General features: G+C 44.5%; 1 protein-coding gene across 4 annotated transcripts in view; it reads right to left on the reverse strand.

Annotated features, from left to right (window-relative positions):
- The window catches only part of GPLD1 (glycosylphosphatidylinositol specific phospholipase D1), a 94,085-nt gene that overhangs the window by 24,396 nt on the left and 52,629 nt on the right, over positions 1–17,060 (reverse strand). For all 4 annotated transcript variants that reach the window (XR_004245686.2, XM_058432255.1, XM_032140718.2 and 1 more), the window contains 9 exons: positions 16,282–16,356; positions 16,025–16,181; positions 14,993–15,134; positions 13,865–13,970; positions 13,685–13,778; positions 5,302–5,478; positions 4,763–4,923; positions 1,258–1,284; positions 1,082–1,132 (listed from right to left, as the gene is read on the reverse strand). Coding sequence is in view for 3 of the 4 variants with exons in the window: in XM_058432255.1 (XP_058288238.1) it covers positions 1,082–1,132; positions 1,258–1,284; positions 4,763–4,923; positions 5,302–5,478; positions 13,685–13,778; positions 13,865–13,970; positions 14,993–15,134; positions 16,025–16,181; positions 16,282–16,356 (990 nt within the window). In the remaining variant the exon portion in view is untranslated. The remainder of the gene's footprint in view (positions 1–1,081; positions 1,133–1,257; positions 1,285–4,762; positions 4,924–5,301; positions 5,479–13,684; positions 13,779–13,864; positions 13,971–14,992; positions 15,135–16,024; positions 16,182–16,281; positions 16,357–17,060) is intronic.

Consider the following 17,060-nt stretch of genomic DNA (forward strand, 5'->3'; position numbering starts at 1 on the left):
CACCTGTGGTCTCAGCTACTCAGGAGGCTGAGGTTGGAAGATCACTTGAGTCCAGGAGACAAAGGTTGCAGTGAGCCGAGACCACGCCATTGCACTCCAGCCTAGGTGACAAGAGCCAGACTCTGTCTTAAAAAATATATATATACATATATGTGTGTGTGTGTGTGTGTGTGTGTGTGTCTCTAAAGTCATAGAAAAACTCTGGGCCAGGTGCAGTGGTGCATGCTTATATCCCAGCACTTTGGAAGGCAGAGGCAGGCAGATCATTTGAGGCCAAGAGTTTGAGACCAGCCTTGACAACATGGCAAAACCCCATCTCTACAAAAAATTTTTAAAAATTAGCTGGGCGTGGTGGTGGGCACCTGTAATCCCAGCTACTTGGGAGGCTGAGGCAGGAAAATCACTTGAACCTGGGAGGTGGAGGTTGCAGTGAGCTGAATTTGCACCACTGTACTCCAGCATAGGAGACAGAGCAAGGTTCTGTATAAAAATAATACATAAGTAAAGAAAAAACTCTGAAAGTCTGGAAGAAAATAGCAAAATATTAATAATGGTTATTTTCTAGGGCAAGGGCCAGCAAACAATTTTGGGGAACAGGCCAGATAATAATACTTTAGGCTTTGTGGGGCATCAGTCTCCAAGACAACCAGTCAGTTCTGCCATTGCAGCGCGACAGCAGCCACGGGCAGTCCACAGCAGACAAGCCCAGCTATGTTCCACTACAACTGTGTGGGCGCTGAAACTGCACCATTGTTTAAACTTCATATGTTACAAAACATTCTGTTTTGATTTCTTTTCAGCCATCTCAACATGAGCTGACATTTTTAGTTCATGGCTTTACAAAATTAGGTGGCAGACAACTTGGCCCCAACCCCTGCTGTAGAGGATAAAATAGGAAGAGTAAAAAGGGAAACTTTCCACCAAGGAAGTGATGGGATTATATGTGAATGTTACTTTCTTCTTGTGTGTTCTTCTCCTTTTCAAATAAAAATAAAATCTGAAATAAACCTAAAAGCGAGACCACCAAATCCCACCCTTAGTACTAACATAAACATCAATGAAGTGCAGTCCTTGGGCTCACCTTTGCCTTGGACCTCACAGTGATCAGAGAGCTCTCAAACCTTGAGCTGGCCTGTAAAACATGCCGTCTGTTAATGGGCTTTGGAGAACATAGTGTAATACTTTATCCATTTAAAATAAGCCAAGGGGCATTGTTTTGGTAATTTTTCTTTCTTCATTCTTTCAAGGGATACTTACTTCAGGAGAAATCAATACATATTGGGCCTGAAGAAAAAAATTGAGGAGAGAGACAACGTTATTACTGTTTGTGTGGCTTTTTAAAATCAATTTTAATTATACCTTTATACCCTCATTTCTACATTTTTTTTTTTTTTTTTTTGAGAAGGAGTCTTGCTCTGTCGCCCAGGCTGGAGTGCAGTGGTGTGATCTCAGCTCACTGCAACTTCTGCCTCCCAGGTTCAAGCAAGTCTCCCGCCTCAGCCTCACGAGTTGATGGAATTACAGGCGCCCACCACCACACCCGGCCAATTTTTTTGTATTTTTAGTAGAGAGGGGGTTTCGCCATGTTGGCCAGGCTGGTCTCGAACTCCTCACCTCAGGTGATCCGCCCACCTCGGCCTCCCAAAGTGCTGGGATTACAGGCATGAGCCACCACACCCAGCCTCATTTCTACATTTCTTGATTAGCCTTACAAATGTGCATGCCCTTTGACCCCAGAAATTCTACTTATAGAAATACAGGTCAGAAAAATAACCAGATATATAAAAACGTTTATGTGACTATTTACCATATTATTTAAAACAATGAAAATTGGAAATGGCATAATTGACTAACAATAGTTACTTAAATAATGGGTAAATAAACTATGGTTTATCTGTAGATAAAATACTCATCAGCTAGTAAATATCATATTATATAAGAATATCAGAATAGCATAAGAAAATGTTCTCGGTATATTGTTAGATAGAAAGAAAAATCAAGTTATGGCCCAGCACAGTGGCTCATACCTATAATCCCAGCACTTTGGGAGGCTGAGGCAGGCGGATCACTGGAGGTCAGGGGTTGGCCAACGTAGTGAAACCCCGTCTCTACTAAAAATACAACAATTAGCCGGGTATGGTGGTGTGCACCTGTAGTCCCAGCTACTTAGGAAGCTGAGGCAGAAGAATCGCTTGAACCTGGGAGGCGGAGGTTGTACTGAGCCAAGATCATGCCACTGCACTCCAGCCTGAATGACACAGTGGGACTTCGTTTAAAAAAAAAATAAGTTACAAAATTATGCACAAATTATGCACAATAGGATCACAATTGTTAGCCAAAATATGCACACACACAGTGTAATACTTAAGGGTAGGCTTTAGAATCAGATCTTGGTTCAAATCCCTGTTGTGCCGTGTCCTTCCTGGCAGTGTAACCTTGAATAAACTTCCTCTCTGATCTTTAATTTTTGTATTTTAAGACAGGGTCTTGGGCGGATCACGAGGTCAGGAGATCGAGACCATCCTGGCTAACACAGTGAAACCCTATCTCTACTAAAAATACAAAAAAATTAGCCAGGTGTGGTGGCGGGTGCCTGTAGTCCCAGCTACTTGGGAGGCTGAGGCAGGAGAATGGCGTGAACCTGGGAGGCAGAGCTTGCAGTGATCCGAGATTGCGCCACTGCACTCCAGCCTGGGCAACAGAGTGAGACTCCATCTCAAAAAACAAAAATAAAAAAAAAAAGACAGGGTCTCCCTATGTTGCCCAAGCTGGTCCTGAACTCCTGGGCTCAAGGGATCCTCCTGCCTCAGCCTCCCAAAGTGCTGGGATCACAGGTGTAAGCCACCACACTCAGCTGAGATCTTTAATTTTTTTAATCTGTAAATGGGCATAATATTAATTTCATTTTTTTTTTTTTGAGACAGAGTCTTGCTCTGTTGCCCGGGTTGGAGTGCAGTGGCATCATCTCGACTCACTGCAAGCTCCGCCTCCCGGGTTCATGCCATTCTCCTGCCTCAGCCTCCCAAGTAGCTGAGACTACAGGCGCCCGCCACCAAGCCCTGCTAATTTTTTGTATTTTTAGTAGAGACAGGGTTTCACCGTGTTAGCTAGGATGGTCTCAATCTCCTGACCTCGTGATCTGCCCGCCTCAGCCTCCCAAAGTGCTGGGATTACAGGCGTGAGCCACCAGGCCCAGCCAATTTCATAGCTTTTATGGGGATTAAATGATACATAGTTGCCGGGCGCGGTGGCTCACGCTTGTAATCCCAGCACTTTGGGAGGCCGAGGCGGGCGGATCACGAGGTCAGGAGATCGAGACCACAGTGAAACCCTGTCTCTACTAAAAAATACAAAAAATTAGCCGGGCGTGGTGGCAGGCGCCTGTAGTCCCAGCTACTCGGAGAGGCTGAGGCAGGAGAATGGCGGGAACCCGGGAGGCGGAGCTTGCAGTGAGCCGAGATTGCGCCACTGCACTCCAGCCTGGGCGACAGAGCAAGACTCCGTCTCAAAAAAAAAAAAAAAAAAAAGATACATAGTTCTTAGCATATGCATACTAAATGCACAATAAATGGTAGTAATTAAATTCATAGGAAAAATACCAGCAGGATCCGCTCTAAAGGTAAACAGGTATTAGCTCTGCAGAGTGGAATTTTAGGTAGATAATTTTTAATTCTCTTTGTACATTTTTGTATTTTCTAAAATTTTCATAGTAAACTTTCACTAATTTTGCAATTTAAAAAGTAATTTTAAATTTTTTAAAATAGGTGGGGTACAGTGGCTCATGCCTGTAACCCCAGCACTTTGGGCTGTAATCCCAGCCTGGCCAACATGGTGAAACCCTGTCTCTACTAAAAATACAAAAAATTAGCCGGGCATAGTGGCACATGCCTGTAGTCCCAACTATTCGGGAGGCTGAAGCAGGAAAATGGCTTGAACCTGGGAGGAGGAGGTTGCAGTGAGCCAAGACCGTGCCAACACACCCCACCCCGGGAAAAAGAGACAAACCCTAAAAAAAAAAAAAAAAAAAAAAAAAGTTAAATAATGGCCAAATGTTTTAGGCCCAGGAAATGTAACTTAAGGAAACTCACCCAAAAAAAGAATAAAGAAAGGAATGAAACAAAAAGCAACAGAGAGGACGTTTTAATGAAACTCCAGTGGCTGGCTGGGCATGGTGGCTCATGCCTGTAATCCCAGCACTTTGGGAGGCCTGGTGGAAGGACTGCTTGAGCCCAAGAGTTCAATACCAGCCTGGGCAACATAGTGAGGCCCCATCTCTACCAAACATAAAAAGATTAGCCAGGTGTGGTGGCACATGCCTGTAGTCCTAGCTACTCGGGAGGCTGAGACAAGAGAATCACCTGAGCCCGGGAGTTTGATGCTGCAGTGGGCCATGATCATACCACTGCACTCCAGCCTGGGCAATGGGACAGGAACCCGTCTCTATTTTAAAAAGAGGAACTCCAATGGCCATGGCCTGTTTTCTTTCTTCTGTGCTGTGGGTGCCTAACCAAGCAGTGGCAGGCTGTGTGACCAGGGACCTACATAACACCAAGTCCAGTGGGACTTTAGCTCTGGGCACAAATGTTGCAGAACTGTAAGAACAGCAGGCAGCTGGGGCCCACAAAACACGGGCAGATGATGGTGTCCTGACCCCAGGATGTATGAATTCAGGTAAGCATTTTATAGTGGACATGAGTTAACAAGGAATCAGCAATTAGTGATCCTTTCCCAATAAGGTACAGAATTTTGTAGAACACTTTACCTTTTCTTCTGGACATGGAGTTATCCATGATTTGCATTTGCCAGTCATGTCACCAAAGGTGGTCTCTTTGCCATTATATACATAAACTCGGCCATCTTCTCCCCCAATCAGTCCAGAGGTTACATCTGCTATCCTCAGGGGGGCTGCCATGATGATTTCATCTGAAAACAATAAAAACCGACAGAAGGAAGTATTTGACTCCTCACTGTCATCTTTTCCTTCTTCCACTATTGGATCCTAACCCAACCTCCTGCAAATATTAGTGTCTCCTTTAGTCTGCCGTGATTCATCCTGGCAAAGGCAAAGGCTTTTGTTTCCTACTTCATTCTACAACAGCAATTACTACAGGTGATTCTCATATTACCACCTTCAAGAAGTGCAACTCCCTCTCTGGTCTTGCCTGATTCAAGATCTGTCTAAAGGTCCTTGGGCCACTGGGCTGTCAATTATAAGGGCAGAGCCCAGATGATCAAATTAGGGGACCCACCCACTGGGCAAAGGGACTCAATTCTTGTCAAAGGGTCCTGTTCCTTTCTTACCTAAGCCATCATCATCCAGGTCACTCAAGTGCAGAACGCCACCAAATCGGGAGAAGCGGCGATCTCCGCTGAAGGTGCTGAGCAGCAGAGGCTGCACGTCAGATGTAAGCGCGTACATCCGAGTGGTTCCGCCTTGGTGCAGGGTCACGGTCAGGAATGCCATCTTAGACACGTCATCTGAAATGAACCACAGTTCCTGCTGGCCTCACAAAAATGAAGGCATTACAGAACACGGAATAGCATCCCATCCTCAAGTGACACTGATCACTCGTGATCCTACAGGATGGTTGGTTTCGATGCTGGTCATCTCCAGCAGTCAGGAGGTACAACCAGCTTGGGCACTAAGGCACAAACACCAGACAGCTTCAGTGATTTCCCTTCAGGCAGGTATTCTTTTTTCCAGTCTTATCCCCATAATACAGTCTCCACACAACCACCTTTTTATTTTCTCATATCACAAACTGCCTAGGTCACCCCCATGACTGACACATCCAAATGCAAGTGGACTCTAGATGGAGTCTAAACTCTTCACAAGGCCTTACAGAATCTGACTCCCACTTGGGGATCTAGCGCCATTAACCCTTTCACCCACACTTCACCATAATGAACTTAAACCACAGCCCAATCTGTGTCTTAAATTTGGGCTTTTGGACATGATGTGCTCTCTGCCTGGAATAGAAGCATATGCTCCTCGTGCTCCCCTGTCCACATCTCTACTGGCTACTCCTGCTCACCCTGCAGAATTTGGCTCAGGTGTCCCCTCCTCTGGGAAGCCTTTCCTAATCTCCCTGGTCTAGAGCAGAGGCCGCTTCCATGTGCTCCCATACATAATAACACTGAGTCCAGTGGGACTTTAGCTCTGGGCACAAACACTGCAGAACTACAAGAAGTGCAGACAGCTGGGGCCCACAAAACATGGGCAAGCGATTGTGTACTGACTCCAGGACCTCTGAGTTCAGGTAAGCATTTTACAGTGGACATGAGCTGTGCCCAGTGCCTTCTGAATACCCATGGCAGGGCAGCATCGCTCTGCATTCACTTCTGTGTCTCCTGCATCAGGCGTCCATTCCACAAGCAATGGGGTCACGTCTCTGTCTCTCTATCCACTGTACCTAGCATGGTGCTTGGTTCTGTACAAGTATTTAATAAAGTGTTTTTTGAATTAATGAATTTTGAACAAACTCAAAGCTAGTTGTTGGAATTTCGCTATAAACTTTATTATTTGGAACACAGCTTTGATTTCAGAAATATAAACGGCACCTGTGGGTTGGTTGGTGGGGCTGGTGGCCCTCTGAGAAGTTTGCCGTACACTGGCAAAGTGTCAGTGCGTGGATACAATCTTACGTCAGCGTCCACTGAGTTTTGTGTGTAAAACTGAGCTGACTAATTTGACCTGTTTTTTCGGACAAACTTATGCCTTGTTTATGGGAAACTGTCCACTAGAAGCCACTGAGGGCTCAAAGTAGAGTCAGCAACAATAGTCAGATATAACAGCTAGAAAAGAGTAGGAATAAGAAACAGTATTTTAAAAGCTCAGCAATCTGGAGTTTTCTGATACAGGGTAAACAGCCTGACCTAACACAATGTCTCCTAAGAGAACAATGTGCCAGTACAATAGTTAATATTCAGAGCGAAAGCCCCAAATATCAAGAAAAGTTAGAATGAGAGAAATTTTTTTTTTTTTTTTTTTTTTTTTTTTAATTGAGATGGAGTCTCGCTCTGTCGCCCAGGCCAGAGTGCAGTGGCACGATCTCGGCTCACTGCAACCTCCGCCTCCAGGGTTCCAGCAATTCTCCTGCCTCAGCCTCCCAAGTAGCTGGGACTACAGGCGTGTGCCACCACGCCCGGCTAATTTTTTGTATTTTTAGTAGAGACGGGGTTTCACTGTGTTAGCCAGGATGGTCTTGATCTCCTGACCTCATGATCTGCCTGCCTCAGTCTCCCAAAAGTGCTGGGATTACAGGTGCGAGCCATCACGCCCGGCTACATTCCCTTTCTTTTCGTGCCTCCTAAAGGAACCATGAGCTCCCTGGAGCGCCCAGAAATACGGTAACACTTCCAGCTCTCTGTGTACTCCCTGCTTCAGTCCTTCCATGGCAAGAGGGTACCTGAGGCTTCTCCCTCTGGCTCTGCCGCCCACAGGATGAACACTGGCCCCACTGCATGTGGAAGAATCTCAGAGAAGTCACCCCAAGGTCTAGCTTTTGGAGCAAGAATTAGAAAGCCTGAATAGGGCTGCCCATTGAGACTGTGTTCTCTAATCCAACTATGTCAGCTCTTCAAAAGTACATATTTTGATATCCCTCTGAATGATTCATGAATCTATTTCAGAAATGATTTGAAATGCACAAGGATGAGGAAGAATTGTAATTAATCAATACTCCCAAATCTCTAACATGCATCACAGTCTGTTAAAGAAGAGAAGTATATAATTTAAAATAATTTCATCAAAGTGTTTTTTTAGTTCTTCAGAATTAAAACAGAAGAATCTAGACACTTGGAAATTTCAGTCATTCAAAACACCTCATCTTCTCAATCATGCAAATTAAACAATGGATTATCATACACATTTAGACAATTAAGGAGAAAAAACTCACGGTAATGTAGGCATTTCTGTATTATTTCGGGACTGAAAATAATTTTGAAGAACTTTGGCTTTTAAAAGGGCTACATGCAGAGGCCTTTATGAATTCTCAAATTCAAGAATGCCACTATAACACAGAATTCCTTCTGTAATGTTTATACCTTCTAGTTAACATAGAATTCCTTCTGTAATGCTTAAACCCTCTAATTAAGTACCATTATCTTTTAGACCTCCACATTACCTTCATTTCTGCCACGAGCACTAGTCCCTAGCGTTGTGTTTGGGATGCGGGGGTGGTGGGTATTTTTTAAACATGCACACGTGTTTTACTTCTCATGTGGAACTTTTCATCCAGTGCAGGGAGCAGAAAACAAAAGAGCTATTGTGAAACACAGGTGCCTCGCACCAACTCTACTCTCTTGAAAACCACAGGAAAGAGGATATCATCTTGTAATGTGGTTCATATTTGTGTCTCAGAAAAACTATAAACCTGCCAGGCATGGTGGCTCATGCCTATAATCCCAGCACTTTGGAAGGCTGAGGCAGGAGGATCACTTGAGCTCATGAGTTCAAGACCAGCCTGGGTAATGCAGTCAGACTCCATCACTACAAAAAGTAGGGTGTGGTGGCATGTGCCTGTAGTCTGAGCTACTCAAGAGGCTGAGGTGGGAGGATCGCTTGACCTCAGGAGTTCAAGGTTACAGTGAGCTGTGATCACACCATTGAACTCCAGCCTGGGCAAGAGAGCAAGACCCTATGGCTTAAAAAGAAAAAGAAAAATTATCAACTATAAGTTACTAAATGTCACCAGCTTTCAGGATTACTGCAAAATAGTTAAAACTATGAAGATGTCAAGAAGTTCTTTTCTATTTGATCATTATCAAAAGTGTGAAAAATACTCAAAAAAAAAAAATAAGAAGCATAATCCAGGAGTGGTGGCACATGCCTGTGGTCCCAGCTACTTGTGAACCTGAGACTGGAGGATCACTTGAGCCCAGAAGTTCATAGCCAGCCTGGACAACATAGCAAGACTCCATCTATTAAAAAAAAGCATAAAGAAGAAAATGTATATACTATATATATTTCTTTCTGGAAAGTGAGATAGGTAGGTAGGTAGGCAGACATCTATAAAGACACATTTTAAACAAAATGGAGATTTTGTGGATTATAAAATGTTAACTCTGATTCTTTTCACACTTAGGCTATTTCTAGCTTTTTACTACTATAAATAACACAGCCATCCCTCAGTATCCACGAGGCATTGGTTCCAGGGCCTCTCACAGATACCAAAATCCACGGATGTTCAAGTCCCTGATATAAAATGGTGTAGTGACTGGGCGCAGTGGCTCATGCCTGTAATCCCAGCACTTTGGGAGGCCAAGGCAGGCGGATCACCTGAGATCAGGAGTTTGAAACCAGCCTGGCCAACATGGTGAAACCCCATCTGTACTAAAAATACAAAAAAAAAAAGCTGGTCATGGTGGTGCATGCCTGTAGTCCCAGCTACTCAGGAGACTGAGGCAGGAGAACTGCTTGAACCTGGGAGGCAGAGGCTGCAGTGAACTTGAGATCACACCACTACACTCCAGCCTGGGCAAGAGAGCGCTGTTTCAAAAAAAAAAAAAAAAAAAGTATATCAAAAATCTCAAATTTAGATTAATCTGTGCCTTACAGCTGTGATTCCCAAACTGCACACTGAAGTGCTTCAGTGAACTCACAAAGATGCTGTAGATATTTTGACATTTCAAAGATAACAGTGACATCTGACGCCACATGAACTACTAGGTGGAGGCTGGTCACAGTTACGACATGAGAGCCCTGCATTCCTTTCAGTGATGCCACATCTTTGCAAAGCTGCGTATTCAGGGATGGTTGTGATAAAAAGCAGGTACTATGCAAAAATTGCTGTGGATTAGGAAATGAGGGAAGTTGTGTCTAACCTGATTCCAAGACTTGAAAAGCTGTACAGTGCCAAGAGAAGCTAAGTGGTTAGGACATAAATGCAGGGCATGTGCCCATGTGGTCACACAGGCACTGCATTTCAAAAGGACCTATGCCTGTCTTCATGTTGTCCTATCTCTGACTTGAAATTGTCAACAATGTTTTAACAAGGGACCCTGCATTTTTATTTGGAACTGGGCCCCACAAACTGTGTGGGTGAAATACAAGTAAAATACAAGTAAAAATGGGAAAATCTGAACAATGTGGGTGAAATATATCAATAACAATAACCTGATTGTGACATTAATTTATATTCATATATAATATATACAGTTATATATACATTCATATATTATATATACATATAGACACATTATATATAATGTATACATATATACATTTATATATTAGTATACTTTATATACATGTTATAAATTAGCATATTATATACATACATAAAAGTTATAATTAAACTTATTTTCTATTTTTATTTTTTTAAAAATGGGGTCTCACTCTGTTGCCCAGGCTGGAGTGCAGTGGTACGATCATAGCTCACTGTAGCCTTGAACTCCTGGGCTCAAGTGATCTTCCCACCTCAGCCTCCTGAGTAGATGGAACTACATGTGCCCATCACCATGCCTAGCTTTTTTTTTTCTGTAGAGATGGGGTCTCCCTATATTGTCCAGGCTAGCCTCAAATTCTTGGGCTCAAGCAATCTTCCCACCTTAATCTCCTGAGTAGCTAGGACCAGAGGTGCATGCCACCACATCCAGCTAATTTTTTTTTTTTTGAGATGGAGTCTCGCTCTGTCACCCAGGCTGGAGTGCAGTGGTGCAATCTCAGCTCACTGCAAGCTCTGGCTCCGGGGTTCAAGCCATTCTCCTGCCTCAGCCTCCTAAGTAGCTGGGATTACAGGTGCCCACCACCACGCCTGGCTAATTTTTTGTGTTTTTAGTAGAGACGGGGTTTCACCATGTTAGCCAGGATGGTCTCGATCACCTAACCTCATGATCCACCTGCCTCAGCCTCCCAAAGTGCTAGGATTACAGGCATAAGCCACCGCGCCTGGCCCAATTTTTAAAATTTTTTGTAGAGACGGGGTCTCACTGTGTTGCCCAGGCTGGTCTTGAACTCTTGGGCTCCAGCGATCCTCCTGCCTTAGCCTCCCAAAGTGCTGCGATTACAGGCATGACCCACCATGCCTGACCTTCTATTTTATATTGTACTTTATCATAGGAAAAAAAATTATCAAGAGAGTAAGGGCACCAAAACCAAGAAAGTTTGAGAAACTCTAATTCACAACACTTGGGCAGAAAGAGTGGTGAAGAAAATAAAGTTAATAATGTGTGTTGCAAGAGCTTAGAAATCATTCCCTAGACTCTGAAAAGCAAAAATGATTCTGTGGCTGACCGCTATGGTTACTACTTGAGACTGTCATTACAGCAATTACTACTGTTACTGCTTGAGACCATCATTACAAGACTGAACGAAGGAGGATGAACATAGAAATGAAAACTTAAAGCAAAAGAAACTGTTTTAAAGGAAGGGGAACTGAGGAAGAAGAGAGCTCCCTGCTTCTAGTGAGCAAAGGCAGCTAGCTCCCGAGCTTCCACAGCCCTTCCCATTTATTGGTTAGCAAGAGCAGGGAGGAAGAGGTAACGATTGGTCAGCTGCTTAATTGATCACAGGTTCATATTATTATTAACAGGCTTCAGATGTGCCTAATCGCAAGAACCACTGCACTTGTGGCGTGACTGCCCTCAGCTTTCCTTCTGGGTGGCAGACGCAGTTTGTCAGTTTGCCGACATTCTGCATTTATGAGAAACAGTTTTGCTGCTTACTCAAATAGCCTCCAGTGGTATACTGAGTTATCATGACCCTCATTCTTTCGGCCTCCAACATGATTCCAAAGCTAAGTCAGCACTTCTTTTTGTTATAATGCTGTGTCTTCAATTTAATGAGAAATTTAGCCATTCCTTTGCCTAATCCACTTCTTTTTTTTTTTTTTTTTTTCTGAGACTGGGTCTCACTCTGTCACCCAGGCTGGAGTGCAGTGGCGTCATCTTGGCTCACTGCAACCTCTGCCTCCAGGGTTCAAGCAATTGTTGTGGCTCAGGCTCCGGAGTAGCTGGGATTACATGCGTGTGCCACTATGCCTGGCTAATTTTTGTATTTTCAGTAGAGACGGGGTTTCACCATGTTGGCCAGGCTGGTCTCTAACTCCTGACCTCAACTGATCCACCCACCTCTGCCTCCCAAAGTGCTAGGATTACAGGCGTGAGCCACTGCACCCCGCCTGCCTGACCCACTTCTGCTTATTATTCAAATCTTTCCCATATTGCATGAAACAACAATCTTTCTGAAAAACAGTTTGATGATATATAACAAGAGCTTTTATAAAGATTAGAACCACTACTCCAGGAATTCCATCTCCAGGAATCTATCCAAAAAACGAATCAGAAAGTCAGTCAAAGATTAGGTACAGGAGGGTTCAATAATTCCTTATTCACAATCATGTAAAACTGGAAACAAGCCTACAATTCCAGCAACAGGATGATGTTAGTAAATGTTGGCATTAAAAAAATGCAATGCAGATATCAAAAATCATGTTTTAGAAGAATATTTACTACCATGAGAATGTGCTTAAGATATAAAATAAGTCAAAAAATTAGGCATGACAATATCATATATAGTATAAGCTTCAGTTTTTAAATATCTGGGTAAGGGGTGATTTTTTTTTTCTTCTACATATTTCCTTGTATTTTCACAAGTTTCCACAATAAGCATAATTCACCTTTATAATCTGGGAGGAAACAGTTCTTGTTGTTGTTGTTTTTTTAAAGACTATCTTTCCCATAAAGTAAACAAAATAATGGTTTAGTAAAATATGTCTTTAGGGCTGGGCGCAGTGGCTCAGGCCTGTAATCCCAGCACTTTGGGAGACTGAGGTGGGAGGATTACTTGAGCCCAGGAGTTAGAGACCAGCCTGGCCAACATGTTGAGACCCTGTCTCTACAAAACATAAAAAATTAGATAATGTGGTGGCTGACTGCCTATAGTCGCAGCTACTCAGGAGGCTGAGGTGCAAAGATCACTTTGCTCAGGAGGTCAAGGCTGCCATAAGCCATCATCACACCGCTGCACTCCAGCCTGGGTGACACAGCAAGACTGTCTCAAAAAAGAAAAATAAAAGATAGGTCCTCGTAGTGGACCTATTCCTAGTGAACTGACTTATACAATTTTTCTCTAGTTCCAAGTTCCACGGGATAGGGGCTTTAAAATACACTAAGTTACTTTCATATGTCATTTTCAACAAAGCTTTGAAACGGAGATTTTATTTTATCTTATTTTATTTTTGAGATGAAGTCTTGCTCTGTTGCCCAGGCTGGAGTGCAGTGGTGTGATCTTGGCTTACTGCAACTTCCGCCTCCCAGATTCAAGCGATTCTCCTGCCTCAGCCTCTCAAGTAGCTGGGATTACAGGGGTGCACCACCACACCTGGCTAATTTTTGTATTTTTAGTAGAGGCAAAGTTTCACCATGTTGGCCAGGCTGGTCTCCAACTCCTGACCTCAAGTGATCCTCTCACCTTGGCCTCCCAAAGTGCTGGGATTACAGGTGTGAGCCACCGCACCCGGCCTGAAATAGATATTTATAATTTCAGTTTTGTAGATGGTGATACAAAAGTTCTGAGAGGTTAAGTAACTTCCCCAAAGTTACATAGAATGCTATTAATGAAAAAAGGAAATATTGAAACCTAGATCTGTTCAGCTCCAGATCTCATCACTTTCCTCCAATACGACGTGTACAAGGAGCCACATGACTGAAAGGAAGCAAAGTTTCACGGTGCGTGACCTACCGTGCGTCGGGGCTCCAACCAGCAGCACTTGTGTCAGAGTCCCATTCATCAGTACGTGGCCACTGGACAGGGAAGTACCCAGTTTCCCCATTGCCTGTGATATACAATAAATCAATATTGCATAGGTGAGAAAGCTTCCTTGGAGTGTCCATTCTCCCGTGGGGGGAGGGCTTGTCATACCTTGTCTCCAGAAATGGTAAACCAGCTTTGGCCGTTTGGTGGGAAGTAGCCATACACCCTCCCAAGGCTCTTTTTCTCATCTCGGATGTGTAACAAATGGCCCAGCCTAGAATGAAGCACACTGGGCTTAGCTGCCAGGGCACAAGACTGACAGCTGGTCAGGTACTCAGGTGCAAGGAAAGGAAATGCACCTCCCCCCATCCAGGCCTCCCAGCAGGCTGTCTGTCTCTGTGACCCTAGGCCTGGAAGTGTGGGGACTATTGGAGTTAATCGCAACATCCAGGCTCTCCAGGTGCCACACCCACCATCCTGCCTCCCAACTGAAAGGCCTCCCAGCAGGCTCTCTGGGATAGAGATATAGGGGTACCTACTATTATGGGCTCAGTGGTGGTCCCCCCATCCCTACACTGAAGTCCTAACCCCCAGCATCTTTGAATGTGACTATCTGAAGACAGTCTTTAAAGAGGTGATTAGGTTAAGATGAGGTCATTTGAGTGGATCTTGATCCAATACTACTGGTGTCTTTCAAAGAAGAGGAGAGGCAGGAGGATCACTTGAGGGCCAGTTTGAGACGAGCCTGGGCAACACTGCAAAAACCCATCCCTACAAACATGTGTTTAAATTAAAAAATATATATATTAGTTAGACATGGGCACACATGACTTGTAGTCCCAGCTATTCAGGAGGCTGAGGCAGGAGGATCCCTTGAGCCTATGAGTTCAAGGCTGCAGTGAGTTACCACTGCCCTTTGCTCTTTGCAACAGAGTGAACCCTCACCCCCTCCTCCCAAAAGAAAAAGCAGAAGTGAGGAATGGGGCACAGACACACACACAGGGAAGACAGCCATCTGCAAGCCAAGGAGAGAGGCCTCAGGAGAAACCAACCTTCTGACCTCAAACTTCATCTTGGACTTCTAGCTTCCAGAACTGTGAGAAAATAATACACTTGTCTATTGCATTTTTAAATTTCTAAGGAGGAGAATTTGCAACCTTGCCCAGAGCCTTGACTTTTCCTTCAAAAGTCAAGCATTTCCTAGCCCTTTTCCCTAAGCCTCAGGCTCAGTGCACTCCACAGCAGCAGGTACCTGCCCCTATGTTCATGGTTCCCAGGCCCCAGCATCAGCCTCACCTGCTGGCATTCTTCCAGGTCGGGCTCCCAACCAACAGCAAGGTTCTGTTGTCCACAGTGACACCGTGAAGGGAATATCCAAACCAGGAGAAGTCTTCCTCGCCTCTCACCGTCCAGTTGGCTGCCTCCACGTTCAGTTTTTCTAAAGAAGACAACTCGTCCTTTTTACTAATACTTTAAGTGAGAGGACAACTGGGATGAAAAGAAAGGGTCCTTTTCGTAGCCTAATAGAAGTGGGTTCATTTTGCTGAGTTTTTGCCAGAGGTCTTATATGTCCCCATGCTGATCCCAGGACCCCAACGTCATTGAATCTCACAATTCATATGAGAAATACATTTCTAGAGCTCACTTCTGTGGAGCAGAGGATGCTATTTAAAAATGCTCTGGGCCAGGTGCGGTGGCTCACACCTGTAATCCCAGCACTTTGGGACGCCGACGTGGGTGGATCACCGGAAGTCAGGAGTTCAAGACCAGCCTGACTAATATGATGAAACCCCGTCTCTACTAAAAATACAAAAATTAGCCAGGCATGGTGGCGTGCGCCTGTAGTCCCCACCTGTAGTCCCAGCTACTCAGGAGGCTGAGACAGAATTGCTTGAACCTGGGAGGTGGAGGTTGCAGTGAGCCAAGATTATGCTACTGCACTCCAGCCTGGGTGACACAGGGAGACTCTGTCTCAAAAACAACAACAACAACAACAGCAACAACAACACGGCTATGGACAGTCGAGAGCACCACTGAGATGCCTTTCGTGCAAAGCCTCCTCAGTGTTTCTATTTTACATGGAGACACTATGGGAATAGTCTATTTGCCCTCTTTGGCTCTCTACCTAGAAATTGCGGGTCACCTTTTGTATTTTCAGTGAATCTATGCACATCACTTGCCAGAACATCTTTAAGAGTAACAGACTGTTAGAAAATGTTGGTGAAATGATATGGAATAAGGAAAAGGGACATAAACCCCTATGCAGGATAAGTTATCGTAGACACACAGAGCAGCCATGGTCTCCACCCATTCCCCCTCAGGCACTACCTTTGTCGCTCAGGCTGGGGCCAGAATAAAACGCAGCCACAATTCCCTTCTGCTTCCCTCCACCTGGTGCAAAAGGGGAGCCAATGACCAGATCGGGCTCACTGTCTCCATTCACATCTGCAGCCAAGAGAGTCCAGCCCAAGTTACAGTAGATGTCCTTAAGAAGAAACCAGGAAAGCACATTTTACCCAGCCCTGGTGGCAGTTAGGATACAGCGAGTTCTAGGTTTCTGCACCTGGCTAAAGTGGTAAACATACCTGGCAAGAGATGGTGATGTTAGGGGAAGAAGACACTCTTCCTTGTTTGGAACCAAAGTAGACATACACGGCACCCTAGATAAGGACAAACAGCAGATAGACATGAGCCTCTGGTGGTGACCCAAGAACCTTAAATAACAGCAAGGCAAAAAGGACTGACTCTGGGTCCAGGTATGGTGGCTGATGCCTATAATCCTAGTGCTTTGGGAGGCCCAAGTGGGAACATTGCTTGAGGCCAGGAGTTCAAGACCAGCCTGGACAACATAGTGAGAGCCCGTGTCCACGAAAAAAAATCTTTTTAATTAAAGTGAGACTTTGTCAAATTATCACCACTCCCAATGATTGGGAGCTTAATGACAGACAGAAATCCAACCTATGCATTGCTGCTGGGCTGAAAGGAATTTTTTTAAAGTCTGTCACTTCCATCAGACTATGAGTCCGCAATGCAGAAATGATGTCATTTATACCTTTGCCTCCCTGATGTTTTACTCAAGATCCTCCGCACACAATTGTGCAGTGTGCTTGCAGAATGACTTACTCAACTCCTTGCCCACTTCAAGGATCAGCACAGTTTCAGGCTCTTCCATGAAGCCCCCGGGCCACAGCCTGTTGTACCCATGGCACATCTGAATGCCAACATACCACATCGGTACCACTCGTCTGCCTGAGGATACACGCTGTGATATTTTATTCTGTTACCAATCAGTTCCTCTTGTAACTTGCCTGTCTCCAACCCCATTCATTCTACAAGCACTTCTTTTCCATCATAAGCCAGGTAC

This window comes from Hylobates moloch, unplaced genomic scaffold, assembly GCF_009828535.3.
Source record: "Hylobates moloch isolate HMO894 unplaced genomic scaffold, HMol_V3 SCAFFOLD_20, whole genome shotgun sequence".
Taxonomy (NCBI): domain Eukaryota; kingdom Metazoa; phylum Chordata; class Mammalia; order Primates; family Hylobatidae; genus Hylobates; species Hylobates moloch.